The sequence below is a fragment of the Leptinotarsa decemlineata genome, unplaced genomic scaffold (assembly GCF_025532065.1).
Source record: "Leptinotarsa decemlineata unplaced genomic scaffold, Ldec_3_MD MMD2_tig00000010_RagTag_RagTag, whole genome shotgun sequence".
Lineage (NCBI taxonomy): Eukaryota > Metazoa > Arthropoda > Insecta > Coleoptera > Chrysomelidae > Leptinotarsa > Leptinotarsa decemlineata.
Genome location: NW_027412538.1, coordinates 11,038,986 through 11,055,791, shown reverse-complemented (window position 1 = coordinate 11,055,791; position 16,806 = coordinate 11,038,986). Strand labels below are relative to the sequence as shown.

The 16,806-nt window shown below is 37.8% G+C and overlaps 1 protein-coding gene across 2 annotated transcripts in view; it reads left to right on the top strand.

The window, feature by feature from the left end:
* The window catches only part of LOC111513756 (uncharacterized), a 114,745-nt gene that overhangs the window by 78,262 nt on the left and 19,677 nt on the right, over nucleotides 1-16,806 (top strand). For both annotated transcript variants that reach the window (XM_074171453.1, XM_074171452.1), the window contains exons 3-6: nucleotides 9,278-9,571; nucleotides 11,726-12,036; nucleotides 13,603-13,743; nucleotides 14,306-15,026. In XM_074171453.1, coding sequence (XP_074027554.1) covers nucleotides 9,278-9,571; nucleotides 11,726-12,036; nucleotides 13,603-13,743; nucleotides 14,306-15,026 — 1,467 coding nt within the window. The remainder of the gene's footprint in view (nucleotides 1-9,277; nucleotides 9,572-11,725; nucleotides 12,037-13,602; nucleotides 13,744-14,305; nucleotides 15,027-16,806) is intronic.

Here is a 16,806-nt window from a genome sequence, read left to right as displayed (position 1 = left end):
TTTATTATAGCTCGCACCTATTCACACTCGACCAAATAAACCCTGCCTGTTAGCGAAACCGATTAGTTTGTATGGTGAGTGGGCTTTCAGGTCAGATAGTAAAAGTATGGCTCTACCGAACTCTAAAAACCTGATTTGGTCCCCAGCGGGGCAGGCACAAAGTATGTGCTCTGTTCTTTCATCATTTTCCAAACAGAGGTGACACACACTGTCTTCCGACAGTCCGAGTCTCTGAATTTGATGATTCAAATGACAGTGACCTGTAAGAAGGCCTGTTAGACATCGTAGTTCATCCCTACTGTAGTCTAACAACTGTTTGGTATCAAGCTTCGAAAGGTGAATAAACGCTTTGGAGCGAGCCAATCCTGGAAGATTCTGCCAGAAATCCATAAATCTTCTTGCCATCCAGGTGTTCAATCTTTGTTTGGCAAAGTCTAAAGCGATGCCCATGACAGGTTCTGGTCCGATGAAGTTGCTTGCAGCACCTTCCTCTGCAAGAGAGTCAGCAGCCTCATTGCCTTCCATGCCAGTATGGCCAGGAATTCAGACCAGAGACAATCTGTCTTCCTATCGAGCAGAGTCGTTTTTGGCAATTTGCTACCAATTTAGACGTTGCTCGGTAGGAAGAAAGAGCTTCCAACGGCGCTTGATTGTTCGAGAATATTTTTATTGATTTGTGTATGAGGTTGGATTCTTTCAATCCCTCCGCACACAATTCAATACTGTAAATTTCCGCTTGAAATACAGTTACGGTTCCAAGGCAGGTTGATATCTCTGTCCTGGGTCTGCCACTGGAAACACCTGCACCAGAACCTTGTTAGCCAAAGTCAAGTGCTATTTTTTAAAATGGATAAACTCGCTACATGTCAGATAACAATTCCTGAGATGATATGTATCCATATTCTCAAAGCCTGACTCTGGTGTAATGACGGCTTCAATTCTTCTTCAATAGAGCGACCTGTCCAAACCGTACCGTCGCAAAAAAACGAAGGTATACGTTGAGAGGGGATGTGAAAGCGTACTCCTCTGGAAAGAAGCTCATCAGAAAATATACTCAGTTCAGAAATGGAGTTAGATTTGTTTTCTTCCAACATTTCTCAGAAAAGTGATATGAAATGCGTCCATGGGTTGCAACTGACAATGTCCAAAAGCAGATCGTTGGTCTCATCAACCAAAATCTGGAGAAATTGAATGAAATGTCGAAAAACCACACGTTGATGTGATGGAAAAAACCGCATTATTTCAAAGTGCAACATTTATGCGTCTTCTTTGAACTTCCTTTCAAACCAGTGTTCCTTATTGTGGATCTCAGCTTGGAACCACTTGTTGTAATGTTGATCAGTCCAAACTTGTGCTGCTATTTGCGATTTGCTGATTCCTCCTCGCTTGTGTGTTTCTTTTATGCTCGACAATGCGGACTTGCAACTGCCTCTTAGTTTCATCGATATAAGATTTGCTGCACTCACAGGGTATCCGGTGAATGCAATTCTTGGAATCGCAGTCCGCGTTTGGTGGCCTGGTTTTCGTGAGGCTGCTACGGATGGTGCTTCCAAATTTGAAGCAGGTTCTAATAATGTACTTGAACCCAATTCTTCTTATCCTTTACGACAATTCTCTGAAGAAATTACCTGTTTTTCATACACTACCGAAAATGTAAAAAGCTACAGAGGGATAGTTTTTCCATTTTTTCCATCAAATGCTTCTTCGCATTCGTTGGTGGAATATTTTCATTGGCGGTGAATCACCATGTACAAACGAGTGGGTTATTATGCCATTCGATCTTGCCGCCTGATTGAATTCCTGCATCGTCACTCTTAATTAATCTTATCACATACGTTGAATAAATCGTCTCGAATCAAGGAAGTATTTGGCATTTACCTCGACTTTCTGTTACGAAAGAAACTCTACAGCGAATGTCAAGTACCTCTGAAGAATTCAACATATCTACAGTGGCAACTCATTTCCGAGCAAAAAAGTAATAATAATTTAATTTAATTAGTCCAACGCTCCGTCTTATTCAACAGTGGATCTACCCGCGGAAACTGATCGACTGGTTGTAGCGAGAGTTTTACTCAGGGCCGGACTGAAGCTAATTCGGCAAATAGAGGACTCTTGGGTTTATTGATCGCTAATGATATTACTTATAAAAACCTTATTTTTTGTACAAGTGAAAATTGTTGAGAATATCAAATCGAACAATCATTGCTCTATCCGTTTCTGTCAGAAAAATGCAAAATTGATTGAGATTGCAATAGATCCCGACCCAACTGAGGAAACACAAAAATTTTGTAAAAAAAAATTATTTGTTTTCCAACATATTCTCCTTGCAGCTCTATACACTTTTTCCAGCGACGTTCAATAAGTTCAGTTACGTTTTCATGATGAGAACTGTCTTTTTCCTCAAAATAGACATTAACTGCAGACATCACTTCTTCATCATTGAAAAATATTTGACCGAAAGTGTTGTACCACATAACGATGACCAATTTTCTCCATTTTCATATATCACCAAAAACTTTCACTATTGATGGCTACCAAACAAGTAATGAACAACGCAGCGTCTTCAACCATGGAACATAGGCTTCATAGAGTGTTTATTTTTTCGGCGAGTGGAAAAGTCTTCAAAAAACACCTGGTCGGCCTGTGACCAGATAGTGTCGGATTTTTACCGACTAAAAAACCACTCATGAATCAAGCAGGCTACTCTGGAACCGCCAGACATTACTTCGGAATAGCAGACTTAGTAATGGGTCAGGGCTCTTCCTTTTTCTTCAGTACTTCATTATTATTCATCTAGTTATTTTCTTTTCTTTGTCAGGATGGCCTTGGAGAGTTTACTAACGGCTTCCCAGTTTTCTATACTTTTGAGCATCTTCCCTATCATGTTTTCCGGTGTTAATTCATCTGTCGTCATTTTTGCGTTTCGTCTCTGTTCTTCCCAACGTATGCATTCAACGATTGTATGTTCTATCGTATCTATCATTCCGCAATACTTGCACTCTTTTGTGTCAGTCACTTCAAACCTAAACAGATACGCCTGAAAACACCCATGCTCCGTTAGTACTTGTGTAAGAAAGTGATTCACTTCTCCCCATTTTCTGTTCATCCATGGTCTTCAGTGGTCCATCAGTCTTCTTGTCCAGTTGACCTTTCCATTGTATATCTCCCAAGATTGTTGCCATTTTTTCATAATTTGTAACCTTGCTAACTCTTTTGATACGTTGTTTTGTACCATTGTTCTCTCTTCCGCCAGCAGATCATTTGGGGTGGGGTTCTTGCAATCATCAGCAGAGCTTTAGTTGATGATGTTTTATATGCACACGCCATTTTCATGGCTGCTTTCTTCTGCTACCTTCTCGAGGACCCACAACATTGGGCATTATCCTGCTCAGGTTTCTTATGGCTTTTCTCGCTATTTTTCTAACATGAGCTCCCATTTTCATATTTCAATCCATGTGGATTCCCAGGTATTTAATAGATTCTTGACTACGGATGTTTGTTTTTTCCAGTTCAATTGTAATACTTTTCAGTTTTCTGCCTGCTGCCAGCAGTACTACCTCTGACTTCTGGGGCAAGCTTGAGTTGTTTCGCTGTCATCCACTTGGCTATATCCTTCACAGTTTTATTGGAAGTTCTTACCAGATTTTCTTCATTTTTTTCCACCACCACTACGGCTAGGTCATCTGCGTAGCCTATTAGGTTAACTTCCCTAGGGACCTTCAGATTCAGTACCCCATCATAGTATATGTTCCATAATGTAGGACCAATAACGGAGCCTTATGGAACACCACAGGTGATGTTCATTTTTCCCTTGTATCCTACTATTAACTCCCTCTCTTCAAGGTAGCTGGCAATCATATTGCCAGCTACCTTCTTTTGATTTCATTCAAGATCCCTTTCCAAGGCGCGGAGTTGAAAGCGTTTTGTACATCGTTATCATGGCGCACCTTTTTCTGCCAGTCCTTTCGTTTGCTTGGTCTGCGATGTTTTGTTCCTTCGCCAGTGCATCTATTGTTTGTTCAGGATACATATTGGCCTGTACGATTTACTTTCACCTTTTTCGATAAGAACGAGCCTGGCTATCTTCCATTCTTTGGGGAATTGCCCTTTTGTTAATAATAGGTTCATTATCCTCAGACATTGTCCGGGTGTGCCTTAACGACAACTTTGATGACTTCCGCTGGGAGTTCATCCGAACCGGGTGCTTTTTTCTCTTTAAGTCTTTTGTTGGCTTCCATGAGTTCATCCATTGTGAACGGTGGTATCTCCTCTGGTGATGTTGGTAGTCTGTCCCATTTTTCAATCTGGTGAGGGGGAAACAACGTGTTAGCAAATTTTATTTGTTCTTCTTCAGTAAGTCGAATCAAATCAAATCAAATATTCTTTATTGTCCAAAGTATAAACTCGTTGACAAAGCTGATCATGTATAAATGAGTTTCACTATAATAACTATACATTATACATAGACATTGGTTTAATGTATGTGTCATACTGAAATATGGTTACGATTTTTAGTGCACAGCTAAAACAATTATAGATAAGTAAATGAATATGCATATATAAACGCACATAAATACCACACACATACATATTTATATACATCCTAAATGAACGAATAGTCAGACATTAACAGGTAAATAAGGAAGTCAATAGATAAAATATATAAATAAATGAGATAAACAGACACTGTTTGCAAAATTGCAGGAGCTATCAAAATCAACATAAGCAGTGCTTGAACAGGGAATAATTTTATTTCAGAATTCCATCCATATCTTTATCAAACTACTTTTGAACACCATAAAACACCTGGTCAATGAGAACTTGCTTTACAGAATTCCTGAACTGATAAGGTGATTGGATATCTTCAAGACTGGTCGGTAGATGGTTATATATTTTAGCTGCATTATAAATCAATGAGTTTTTAATCAAATTTGATGATGGAATAGGCAGCATTAATTTGTCGCTTTGGCGAGTGAAACTAATAACAACATCGTAAGATGATTTGTTCTTATGTACTAGGCACACAGTTTCGAGTACTGGTGAATAAAGAAGAAAGTAGTAATTTTTGCTCCTCGAACAAGGGTTTACAAGACTCTCTAGGCCCAACTTTGCACAGATATCGGATTGCACGCTTTTGGAGAATGAAGACTGTATTGAAGTGTTGTTGGTTGCAGGTGCCACAGAATGATATGCCATCTCTTAGATGCGATTCAACCACAGCGTGATACACAATTTATGCAGTTACAATACCCAATTCATTCGACCAATCGACTGTCTGACTTTAACAACCTTGTTAGCTACTCTAACTTGTTAGCTACTTTTCCCATATATCCGCATCTACTTCTTCTATCAGTGTTCTCCACGCTTTCTGTTTGGCTTCTACTATTGTTTTTTTCAGCTAATTTCTGCTTTGTTTGTATTCATCTTGCCTCAGTCTTTTTTGAGGTTCATCTCTGTTCGATCTTACCACTTTTCTTCTAGCCTGAGCACATGCCTTTTCCTGCAACCTCTTCAGTCCACCAATATACCGGATTTCTATTATCTTTCACTCTTTTTTTGGGGAAATTTTGTTACATGCAGCTTTTACAATTTTGGTTAGTAGTGCCACGTCGATCCCATTCCCTTTCGTAGGAAGTGACCGTCCAATTTCTTCAGAGACTTTCTCTAAGTATTCTTTCACTATTCTCCATCCTTTGCATTCGTTGATCGTGTCCCTGCTCTGTGTATATTTTCTTATACAGTGATATTTTTGAAACAACTACCGCCATCACTGAGTCAGGCCGTGTACTTCTGGAACCACCCCCGTAAATCAAATATTTTTGAATCAATGAACCACCAGGGGTCCATTCCTCGAGTTATGGGAGTCTGTTTTTCATAGGAACTGACGTCATTTTCAATCATCCGCAATTTGTTGAAAAAAAATCAATTTTTCCGTTAATCAGCTGTCGCACACCTACGAACGACAACCCTCAGAAGTGGAAACTTGTGCGAGCTAAGGATTAACGAGGTCTCACCTTTCAACGTGTGATTCCTATGTACAACATATGCCTTCAAATGTCAAATTATATAGTTCTGAAGTCGAGTCCTATTGGAAAAAGAATCCTGTGACTCAGGATTGAGCCCCAGGTAGTTAACCACTGAATTAGGGCTCACTCCAATCCTGGTACCATTTACTTTCATGACAAACAACTGAGGAAATAAATGAAGTGACTCTTAAAATGCGAACGGAGGAATATTATCGTAATTTCTCCTCGCGGCTCGCGGGCATCCGACCAGGAGAAAGTGAACCTCACATGAGCAGCATTCCCAAATATGACGTCACCGCCGTTACAGACATCTCATCAGCGATTCGTTTCACCTTCGATTATACAAGACGATTCTCAAGTCCGAAGTTGACTCTTTCGAAGGTAAAGAATATTACTGGAGTTTTTTCCCAACACCGAACTGTTATTTTAGCACCTCGACACGTGTTTCGATCACCAAGTGATCATCTTCAAGGGAAAGATCAAACCGAGGTATTGCAGACATTGAATGATGAGGAAAAGAAATACACTTTGGAAATATCATTAGCCAAATTGTGAATTTAGAAGTGATTTCTTTCAGGAAATCATTGATTTCTTTAAACATGTATTTTAGTAGTACAAAATGTCGCGATGATTGGTTATCGCACATTGAAAGGTTAGACCTCGTTGATTCTTTGCTGTCATGAGTCTCCTGGATATTTCTGAGTTGGTAGAGGGACGACAGCTAGTTAATCCTTTGAATAATCATCAAAATAATTTCAACTTTGAAACTGCTGAATATCGTCTCATGGAATTTGTGAATTTTTTGAAATCTAAAGAATACTCCGTAATAACTCTTTGGGAAAAAATTAAACTTTTGGTGAAAGTTGCGATTTTCAAATGTAAAAATGTTATATTCTCTGAAAATGTATAAATGAACTGAAACAAAACAAAAAAGAGATAGTAAAATTGGCTGTTAACATAATTCACAATTGTGAATTATAAATAATCACAAAAGTGAATTATAAAAATCAATGAATAATCACAAATGTGAATTATAAAAATCAATTTCACAATTGTGAAATTAATTTTTATATAGCTGAAAATTATTTTATATAAACATGTATTGTAAAACAATAGATAAGGCAAAATTGTAAAATTGATTTAGGTTGGTATGCCTGTATGGTTGGTACGCCTGTATGGGTTACCTTTATAGCATAAATAGGATTAGTTCGCACTAGTTCTTAGTTTTAATCTTCCTCTTTGAAGATGATCACTTGGTGTTGGGAAAAAACTCTAGTAATATTCATTACTACACCAAAGGTTCCAAACAGTGCATCATGAGTATCGGTAAATTGAATGAATTGAATTAGAAATTTGGGAGAAAATAAAGAATACCAATTATACGTTGGATACGATCATTTTTGAATGGACGAGACTGTTCAAAATGTGATGATAATAATAATACTACAGGTGAATATAAATATATCTGTATACAGGGTGTTTCAAATTCGATCCTCACCACTGGGATCTCGGAAACTATGAGAGATACGAAGATGGTTAAATCGGGGCAAAGTTGCGCATTTATTCGACCAACAATATACCGCTGACAAAGTTCTGAAATTCCGAGTATATCCGGAAAAAACAGCAATTTCGAAAAATGGTTTATATTTTTTTCTAGCTTTATTTATTGAAGGGTTCGAAAATAAATTGCACTTTCACATTACCCCTTTTTCTCTACTACATAATGGTGTTTTCAGATTCAGAACTTTATTTTTTCTCATGAGCGCTACGTTGGATTCTTACTGTTTTGAATAGAACCAGATTGGACCTTTTGAATGATGTATCATAAGTTATCATTCTTTCTCGAAAAATTGGAGATATTGAAAAAAGATTTCTTATCATAATAGGCTTTGACTTTGATGTTTCTAAATTTGACTTTGTTACACTCAATGACATTTTGTTTTTGTACGAGTCATTGAATTTTTGGTGAAAAATGGCTTTCACGAATGAAGAAAAAAGAGATATGATACAAATTACTACAAAAATCATTACAAATACGATAGAAACAGTGCTAGGACATCGGAAATGTATTTAAACTTGTATCCCGAAAGACGACAATCACATCGAACTATATTCAAGTTATTGGTTCAAAATCTCACCGAGTTTGGTTCGTTTGAAAAGCCAATGAAAAAATACGGAGACAGGATCAACATTCAAAATTTGATTAATGAGGTGTGTATGAGGTAAATTAGACATTGTGTCCTTCTCAATGAAAAGATTACTTTGAACAAATAACAATAATTAACTGAAATGTAAAGACAGAAATAAATCACCGCAAATGCTCAAAATGCTGGCCTTGATCATGATAACACAGCTGTGCCCTCCTTCGAATATGATTCAACGCACGATTAATTTCCCCCCTCCTCAATCTTCCGAACTCTCTAACAATATTTTGATATTCCCTCTAATCATAAACTCTATTTTTCGGTGTACCCCATAAGAATGTATCCATAACACTTAAGTCTGGATACCTTGCTGGCCACCTCACCGGCCCATTATTTCCTATCCATTTATCACTAAACATTTCAGCCAGATAATTAGATTATCGTCTTGTAGTGTGCGGTGGAGCACCATCATGTTGAAACCAGATGTTGTTATAGTTAGCCAAAGCTAGATCATCCAAATAGTCTTTGAGAATCGACATTACCAGAGAGAAAGTGGCAATGTGGAAGTGCAATTTATTTTCGAATCCTTCGAAAAATGAAGCCAGAAAAAAATAAAAACCATTTTCAGTTACTTCTGTTTTATCCGGATATCTCCGGATATACTCGGAATTTCAGAACTTTCCCAACGACATATTCTTAGTCAGGTAAATGCGCAACTTTGCCTCATCTCAACCATCTTCGTATCTCTCATAGTTTCTGGGATCCCAATGGTGAGGATCGAATTTGAAACACCCTGTATAGGAAAGATGGCAAGTCTCCAAATCATGTAGTCTACTATTTGAGCCATGTTTTCCAACAGAATGTTCTGTGAGCCACTACCGAAGGCTTTCCAGACGTCACATGTATAATGGCATATGTATTTTCTTCAATCCAAGTGTTTCGCTATCGAGTGAATTATTTCTGTAACAACTTGCAACGTTGATCTTAGTGATCTTAATCCATATTGGTCGTGGTGGTTATATGAAACCTTGCTTTACTTACTTTACTTCTGTACCTTTCCATGTTTCATCAACACGATGGTTTTGCTTATATCACTGTTTTTTCCAGGAAAATCCCAACCCAAGCAGTCAGTCAGTTCTCATTCTCTTCCTAGTCCTATTGACATCGCTTCGACCCTTCAGAATAATCCTGCCACCAAACATGAGTCTGTTACCGCTTTACTGGGGGCTTGGAGCGAGCTTCTACTGCACGACCTTGCCAATACAGGAAATCTGAAGAGCCAGGATTGCTGCAGTGAGAACGCTAAGAAACATGGAGAGTGTTACGGAAAACTGGGACACGGGCAATGCCGAGAATACATGAGAACATTGCCAGCAGTCGACATGGATAGTTGCAAATTTGGTGAGTTAAAATTCCATAAAACATGCTATATAGTTATAAAAAGTAGGTTACTCTCTTATTCTGAGATTTCATACTCTGTACTCTACTCATTATCGTGATGATGTAGCCTGTAATACAGATAAACGAGGGCAGTATGAAAAGTTTTCGACCTCAACATGAAGAACACAGCACCCATAAATGAAAGCTAGTGAATTTCGTTGTTCATCTTCTGACAGTTACTCATCAAAGTTTCAGCCATTGTGGACGCGCAGTTGATATGTATTAGTTGTTTGATTGAGTTGATGTTGGTTTTTTTATGAAAATGGAAAGAAAAGAGTTTCGAGCTGTCATTGAATATTTGTTTTAAGTGGCAATACGCCTACGCAAATCACAGATGAGTTGAATTCTGTGTATGGAGACTCTGCATCGTCATTTAGCACGGTGAAATTTTGGGCAGCTGAATTTGAACGTGGCCATAAGAGCTTGGAAGACGATGAACGTTTTGGACATTCAAAAACTGTAACTATCGAGGAAAACATCGCCAAAGTTCACCAAATGGTGCTAGACGATCGTCGAATTAAAGTCCGAGTGATAGTAGAGGTTACGAATAGACCGGAAATGCGGGTTTGTTACATATTAAAACAAAATTAAGGCATACAAAAGCTGTCCGCGGGTTGGGTGCCGCGTTTGCTCACGTTAGACCAAGAACGTGTTCGACTGGACATTTCCAACGCTATGATGGCCCAGTTGAGGCGCAATAAATTCGAGTTTTGGTACTGACTAATAACTGTAATTGAAGTTTGGATACAGCATTATACGCCTGAAACAAAAATACAGTCCAGACAGTGGACATTGAGGCATGAGAAAGCTGTCCGCGGGTTGGTGCCGCGTTTGCTAACGTTGGACCGAAAACGTGTTAGAGTGAACATTTCCAACGCTATGAAGGCCCAGTTCAGGCGCCATAAATTCGAGTTTTGGCACTGACTAATAACTGTAATTGAAACTTGGATACACCGTTATATGCCGGAAACAAAAATACAGTCCAGACAGTGGACTGCAATTACGGTTTGGATCTTCGTTAGGTCGGAAACTTTTCAAATCACCCTCGTATACATGACCTCATCGACAAATGTGGTCATGTATACCCCTATTCAGTTTATACTCCGAACATTCGTGATGTAACTGAATGAGATATTCTTCATAGAAACACTACATAATATAATACATTATCATTTTCAATGGCGAACTTCGATGTTTCGGAATGAGTCATTTGTCCTATTACCCCACAAGAACTTATCTTGATAATATGCACTTATTTGATTCAATCCCAGCCATAGGAATCTTGACTGAATTGAAAGGAGTATATTTCTATGAGAGATACGTTTTTATGGAAAGAACTAAGAGCCAAATAGCCTTTCTACGAAAAATGTATCTCCCCTCAACATACACCTCTTTTGAATTAAACTTAGCATCTATTATCGAAAAAATGTTCATCTTGATTCATTTAATATATTATTGGAGCCTCTGGAGACACCCTACATTTTGTTTTATGAGAGAGAGGACATTGTTGTATTTCATTTCTTTGAAGGTGATTGACAATTTTTCATGATGAGATACATTAGTTCGGACTTCCATTGTCTGATATTACATGAAATGATTTAGAATCCCTGAAGGAACCATTGAAAAAAATAAAAAATAAAAAAAAATTGCTGGAAATAACAATTATATTAGGAAAAAAAACTATGAAATGGAATAGCAGTGAAACAAAATACAAGTAAAAATAGAAGAATTGAACAAAAAATAAAAAATTGAAAATTAAGAAATTCTAAGCCAAGTTACTTCACGTCATTTCGATTGGGGATACTAACTTGGATTCTCTTAATTTTCATTTATTTATTTTTTTATTTTTCGTTTAATTTTTCTATTTTTACTAGTATCTTATTTTACTGTTATTTCATTTCAGGTTTTTTTTGATTGATATAATTGTTATTTTCAGCTATTCTTTTTTAATTTTTCTTTTTTTATTGGTTATTTCAGAGATTTCAAATTATTTTATGTAATATTAGACAATGGAAGTCCGAACTAATGAAATTAATTCGTTTCTCATGTTTTTGTTCACATAAATTATTGCTGTTATCACGGTTATCCACATTGATATATTTGTATCTATTTCAGAAAATCGTGAACAAATGAATCTCGCCACTTCCTACTTAGATGCCTCCGCTATTTATGGTAACACTGATAGACAAATGGAAAAACTTCGAACTTATGACGCAGGTCTGGTCAACGTATCTGCCTGCGCTTCCTGTCAGTCAAACGCACTATACTCCGCCATATTGAAGGAACACAACAGGGTTGCCGTCAATCTTGCACAATTGAACAGACATTGGTCCGATGAAAAACTGTTTTTGGAAAGTCGCAGAATTGTTATTGCCGAAATTCAACACATCACCTTCAACGAGTATCTTCCAATTGTTCTTGGAGAGGTAGGTTTGATTTGAGGATTCTTTTCCCTTCTATATATGTTAGACTTTGTCTTTCAAAAAGCGAAGAATTGAACGTAGCGTATAGAATGAATAATAATTTGAGTAGATTCATTGAAAATAATGAAGAAGACACTCCAGTGTCGAAAATATACAAGAGGACCTGTGGTTCTTGTCTATAATCTTATATCGGACAGACCGAAAGAATTTTTTCCTGAAGAATAAAAGATCATAAAAGTGGTTTTTCGGGTGGAACGGCCAATTCGACATTTACGAATCATCTTTTGACAGAGGGAAACAAGTTCAATCATGATTATAACGTTTTGCATTTATTGCATTTAAAAGAGGAAGGTTCAAAACTTTCGGAATGTTTAGAAATCAGTAGATGATCAATGATCAAGTGGATTTGAATTATTTTGTGTACAGAATTCAATTTGCAACGAGAAAATTGGTGATAAGCACAGATCCTTAAAGTAGATAAAATTATGGCTCAGGTGAAAATTACATACAGTCTTGTGAATTGTTTCTAGATAGGTAAATAGTTCAGATGATAAATTTTATTAGTGTAGAAATTTGTCGGGTAATGATAGACATAATGATTCAATTTACTGTGAAAGCACAACACAGAATTTGCACAAACAGTATTGTGGAGGCCGAAGATGATATTATAAAGCGAAGCATATGTCGAGGTTTTGTAAACTTACAATAGGAAATCTTACATCGAAGTGTATTTTCCAAATATTCATCAACTGAAAAACTCAAATAAGTAATTTTTGTTTTGAGTGAAAGAATTGTTTCTGATACGTCTAATTAATAAACACACCTCCTGTAGTAGACACCAGATTGATGATATCACTGTGTATATTCTTCAAAAAGCGTAATATTAAGTTGTTCGATGTTAATGAATTCTCTGTCATTTTTTTCCTGAAATCTATGCGAAATTTTGTGATGATGTTGTGATTATTTTTCTTGACACGCCTATGCCTTGTTTCGTTACGTTCAGAAATAATTATATTTTATTATTTATCTTTGACAAAAATAGTTTGTCTAGTTACAATATTTGAGTAATTATCAATATATTGCTTTCACCTATCACATGTATAAGTTGGGCGAGATTTTTTATATATCTATCACATGAATCCGTGAACAGTATATATACAAAATAGTCAGAAATGTAAGCCACAACCTTGGAATATGTGCTACTTCATTCGTTATTTTTATTTGCGGTTTTGACAATATTAATCAACTGTAGTAGCTACAGGTGAAAAAAAAAACAATTCAATTATGTACGTATGTAGATACCTTAATTTTATTTTCAATGGTTCCTTCCAAAATTGCTGAATTTTCACGAAGAAAACTTCTGGTACTGTGGAAAATCAATTTATTGACATTTGCATCACAATAATGTACCTGCTTACTCATTGCCTGTTCCTAATTTTTCAGCCAGAAATAATACCGTAACCATGCTTCAACCACCGTATTCACCAGATTCGGTCCCCTGTGACTTCAATCTAATTTGAAGGAGAGGAAATACAATAGTGGTAAACATTGGATTTTTTCTGTTTTCAGGAAGCCATAGTACACTCAGAACTCGAGTTGAAGTCTCATGGCAGATTTTCGAAATACTCCAGTGCTAGAAGAACAGGAATATTCAACGAAGTCGCAATGACCGCTTTGCCTGTTTTATTATCGACGCTACCCGTTAATGTGGTGAGTATCATATATTATTTGTACAGTTGCTGGTTGAGAATGGTTGATTAGGTTTTAATAGATTGTCAGAGCTATACTTTTACTATCTGACCTGAAAGAACACTCACCATACAAATTAATCGGCTTCGTTGAGAAGCTGGTGTGTGAGTGTGTGGAGTGTGAATAGGTGTGAGTTACAATAAACCCTTGCGGGTTGCGATGGAGGGTTGAATAGTCCCACTTACTTTTGACCTAACCTACATCCTTGGACAAGATATGAATGGAAATGATTTTGAAAATTGATATTTCATTACATATTTCAAGGTTTAGTGGGAATTTCCATTCTTTACTGGGTTTGTATCAAAATCTACGAATTTTCTTGGGATATCAACTAACACTTGACCAGAATTGAAAGCTCACTTCTAGATTGCAATTTCATCATCATGGATGGATCACTTTTTCCCAGTGGAACAGTTTGACGGATCAATACAGATATGTTGGTTCGTGATTGTACTAACAAAAACATTCATAGTTTTGGAAATTCATGTCATCGATTATTATAATTGCAAAAAATAATTTTCAGATGAACGAGAGTGTAGAGTCTTTTGCCGAAATGGTAGACCTTCTGATAACCACTCCATCGCACAATCCTAGTATGCACATTATGGTACCAGTCCGACCAGAATGGGATACTGCCTCCTTGTTCATTCATATGGGACGGGACCACGGTATACCTTCCTACCCAAGCTTTTTGCAGTACTGTTCAAACTCGACCAGTAAAAAAGTACTGTCCTTCGAAAACTTGAAGATATTTGGCATCAAAGACGAATACATCAAAGCTCTCAAATATATGTACACGAGTCCTGAAGATATCGATCTCTTGGTTGGTATATTATTGGAGAAACCCATTCCTGGTACCATGGTAGGGCCAACCTTGAACTGCCTCTTGAAAGAACAGTTCCAGATTCTGAAGGAAACGGACAGATTCTGGTACGAGAACGACCTGCCACCTAGCTCTCTGACAACGAATCAGTTGAAAGAAATAAAGAAAATCACGCTGGCTGGACTACTCTGCGCTAACACGGATGACTTGGAGAAGATACAGCCAAAAGCTTTCGTCCAGGAAGATACCTATTTGAATTCTAGGATATCTTGCAACCAACATCCGCTACCTCAGCTTTCAGAATGGGTGGAGATGGACCATATGGCGGATTTATCGGAAGACTTACTGATGGACGCACTTGCCAAAGCCGAACAGGATGTTCTACAACGACGAAAGATGGAGTATTCAGTGTGGAGTACAGGTATGAGAAAGCTTTTCATAATAAGATCAAAGGTTTCACATGAGCTACTTTTGAAGAATTTGTTGCTCTCAAAGTTATATTTGATATATGAATTTACATTTTTCTGCGTTTCATATATACAACTGAAATGAGTTTGTGACTGTGTGAAGTTTAAGATTGGTTATTAGGTATAGATCCAGAAGACATATTCTCAATCACGGTCAGGAATCCTGGTTGGTTCATTTATGATCTGCTGCTTTTTGCAATAGCCTTAGCTTTGCGACCTTGTCTGAGCCATTCGATGTTATGGACATTGAAGTCATCAAATTAGAAAAATTTGGCACCGGGATGATTGATTTGTAGGAAGTAAATGGTGTTTGCAATTAAAAAGAACAGTGCTCTATATTGTGTATCGCTTGGAGTTCGATAAACGCAGCATACGAATTCAGTGATTCTCTGTGGTATTATTTTAAACCACATAACATCGAAGTTTCGGGGTTCCAGCGTTTTTTTTTTTCGTTGGCAGAAGTGATCGCTTCGGATAAAATGATATATTCCAAAGTTAGGGCTGAATCAGAAGTGGAAATCATAGCCGGGATATAGAAAATTGACGGGGTTTCTGTATCTGTAGAGTAGGAAGGGTGAGTGTAAGCCCACAGCACTCAGGCCACATGTGACCCATTGTACATCCTCTCGAGGAGTTGTCATCCTAGGTCATCGTCTATCCTGTCCTTTCCAGGAAGGTGGATAGGTCACTGAGAGACAGTTTCCTTTATATCGGCAGGTGCAGGCCAAGACTCGCCGAACATACAACCTCATATTGACAAAAACTCCAGATACTTGCATAAGACATGCCTGACAGTCTCATCTTTCTGTTCACACATCCTAAAATTCTTAGACCAGCCGCTTTCTTGGCTAAAGAGTTGACAATGCGATTACTTTTACTCATATTGTGTCTTTTAACCCACCTCAGGATAATGTTATTATCTATCAAGGCTCTGGCTAAATCTTGGTGAGGTCACACGTTGTCTGTTCAAGGCTTATAGAGCTTGTCTGCTGTCAGTGCAGATTTTTATGTTTTTGTGTATGAAATTCCTTTCCTGGTTATTTCTTCTGTGGAGATTGAGATACCAGCCAGTTCTGTTTGGACCACCCTGGTATATTTCCCATTCCCCACTTAATCCTCATCCTCATTCCCCACAAAACCTACATCCTGAGCCTTCTTTGGTTTTTGAGCCGTCTGTATATATGCGTATTGCAATTGTAACCTCTGACTCTGTGTTCTGTTTTATTTGTATTTTGTAGGGTTTATTAAACACACACCTGGGTTCAATTGCATCACTGGTTGCCTGCAGCAGAGGTTGCGCAGTAAGCGCTTCTCCCATAGGCCCAGCCTCAATTGACTCATTCCTACTTCAAGGTTCACACCAGCCGTGCGCAATCGTACTATGCCCATTACCGCAACCTCCTTAACGTACAGGTCCAAAGGGGGCCAGACCCGTAATTAATTCCATTGTTCGTGTTGTTCCCATGGCTCCTGTGACGTTTAAACAAGCCATTCGCTGTATTTGATATAATTTTTGGATGGCCGGTGCTTGTAGAACTTTTGATCCCCATGCAATGGCTCCGTACGTTAACATAAGTCTTATTGTTGCAATGTAGATCCAGGTGACCACACGTGGTGAAAGACCCCATAGGCGTCCCACTGTTCTCCGACATTGCTCATAAGCCACATATGCTCTTTTTGTTCTATTCTGTAGGTGAGAGTTCCATGTTAGCTTTCTGTTGAGGATATTACCAA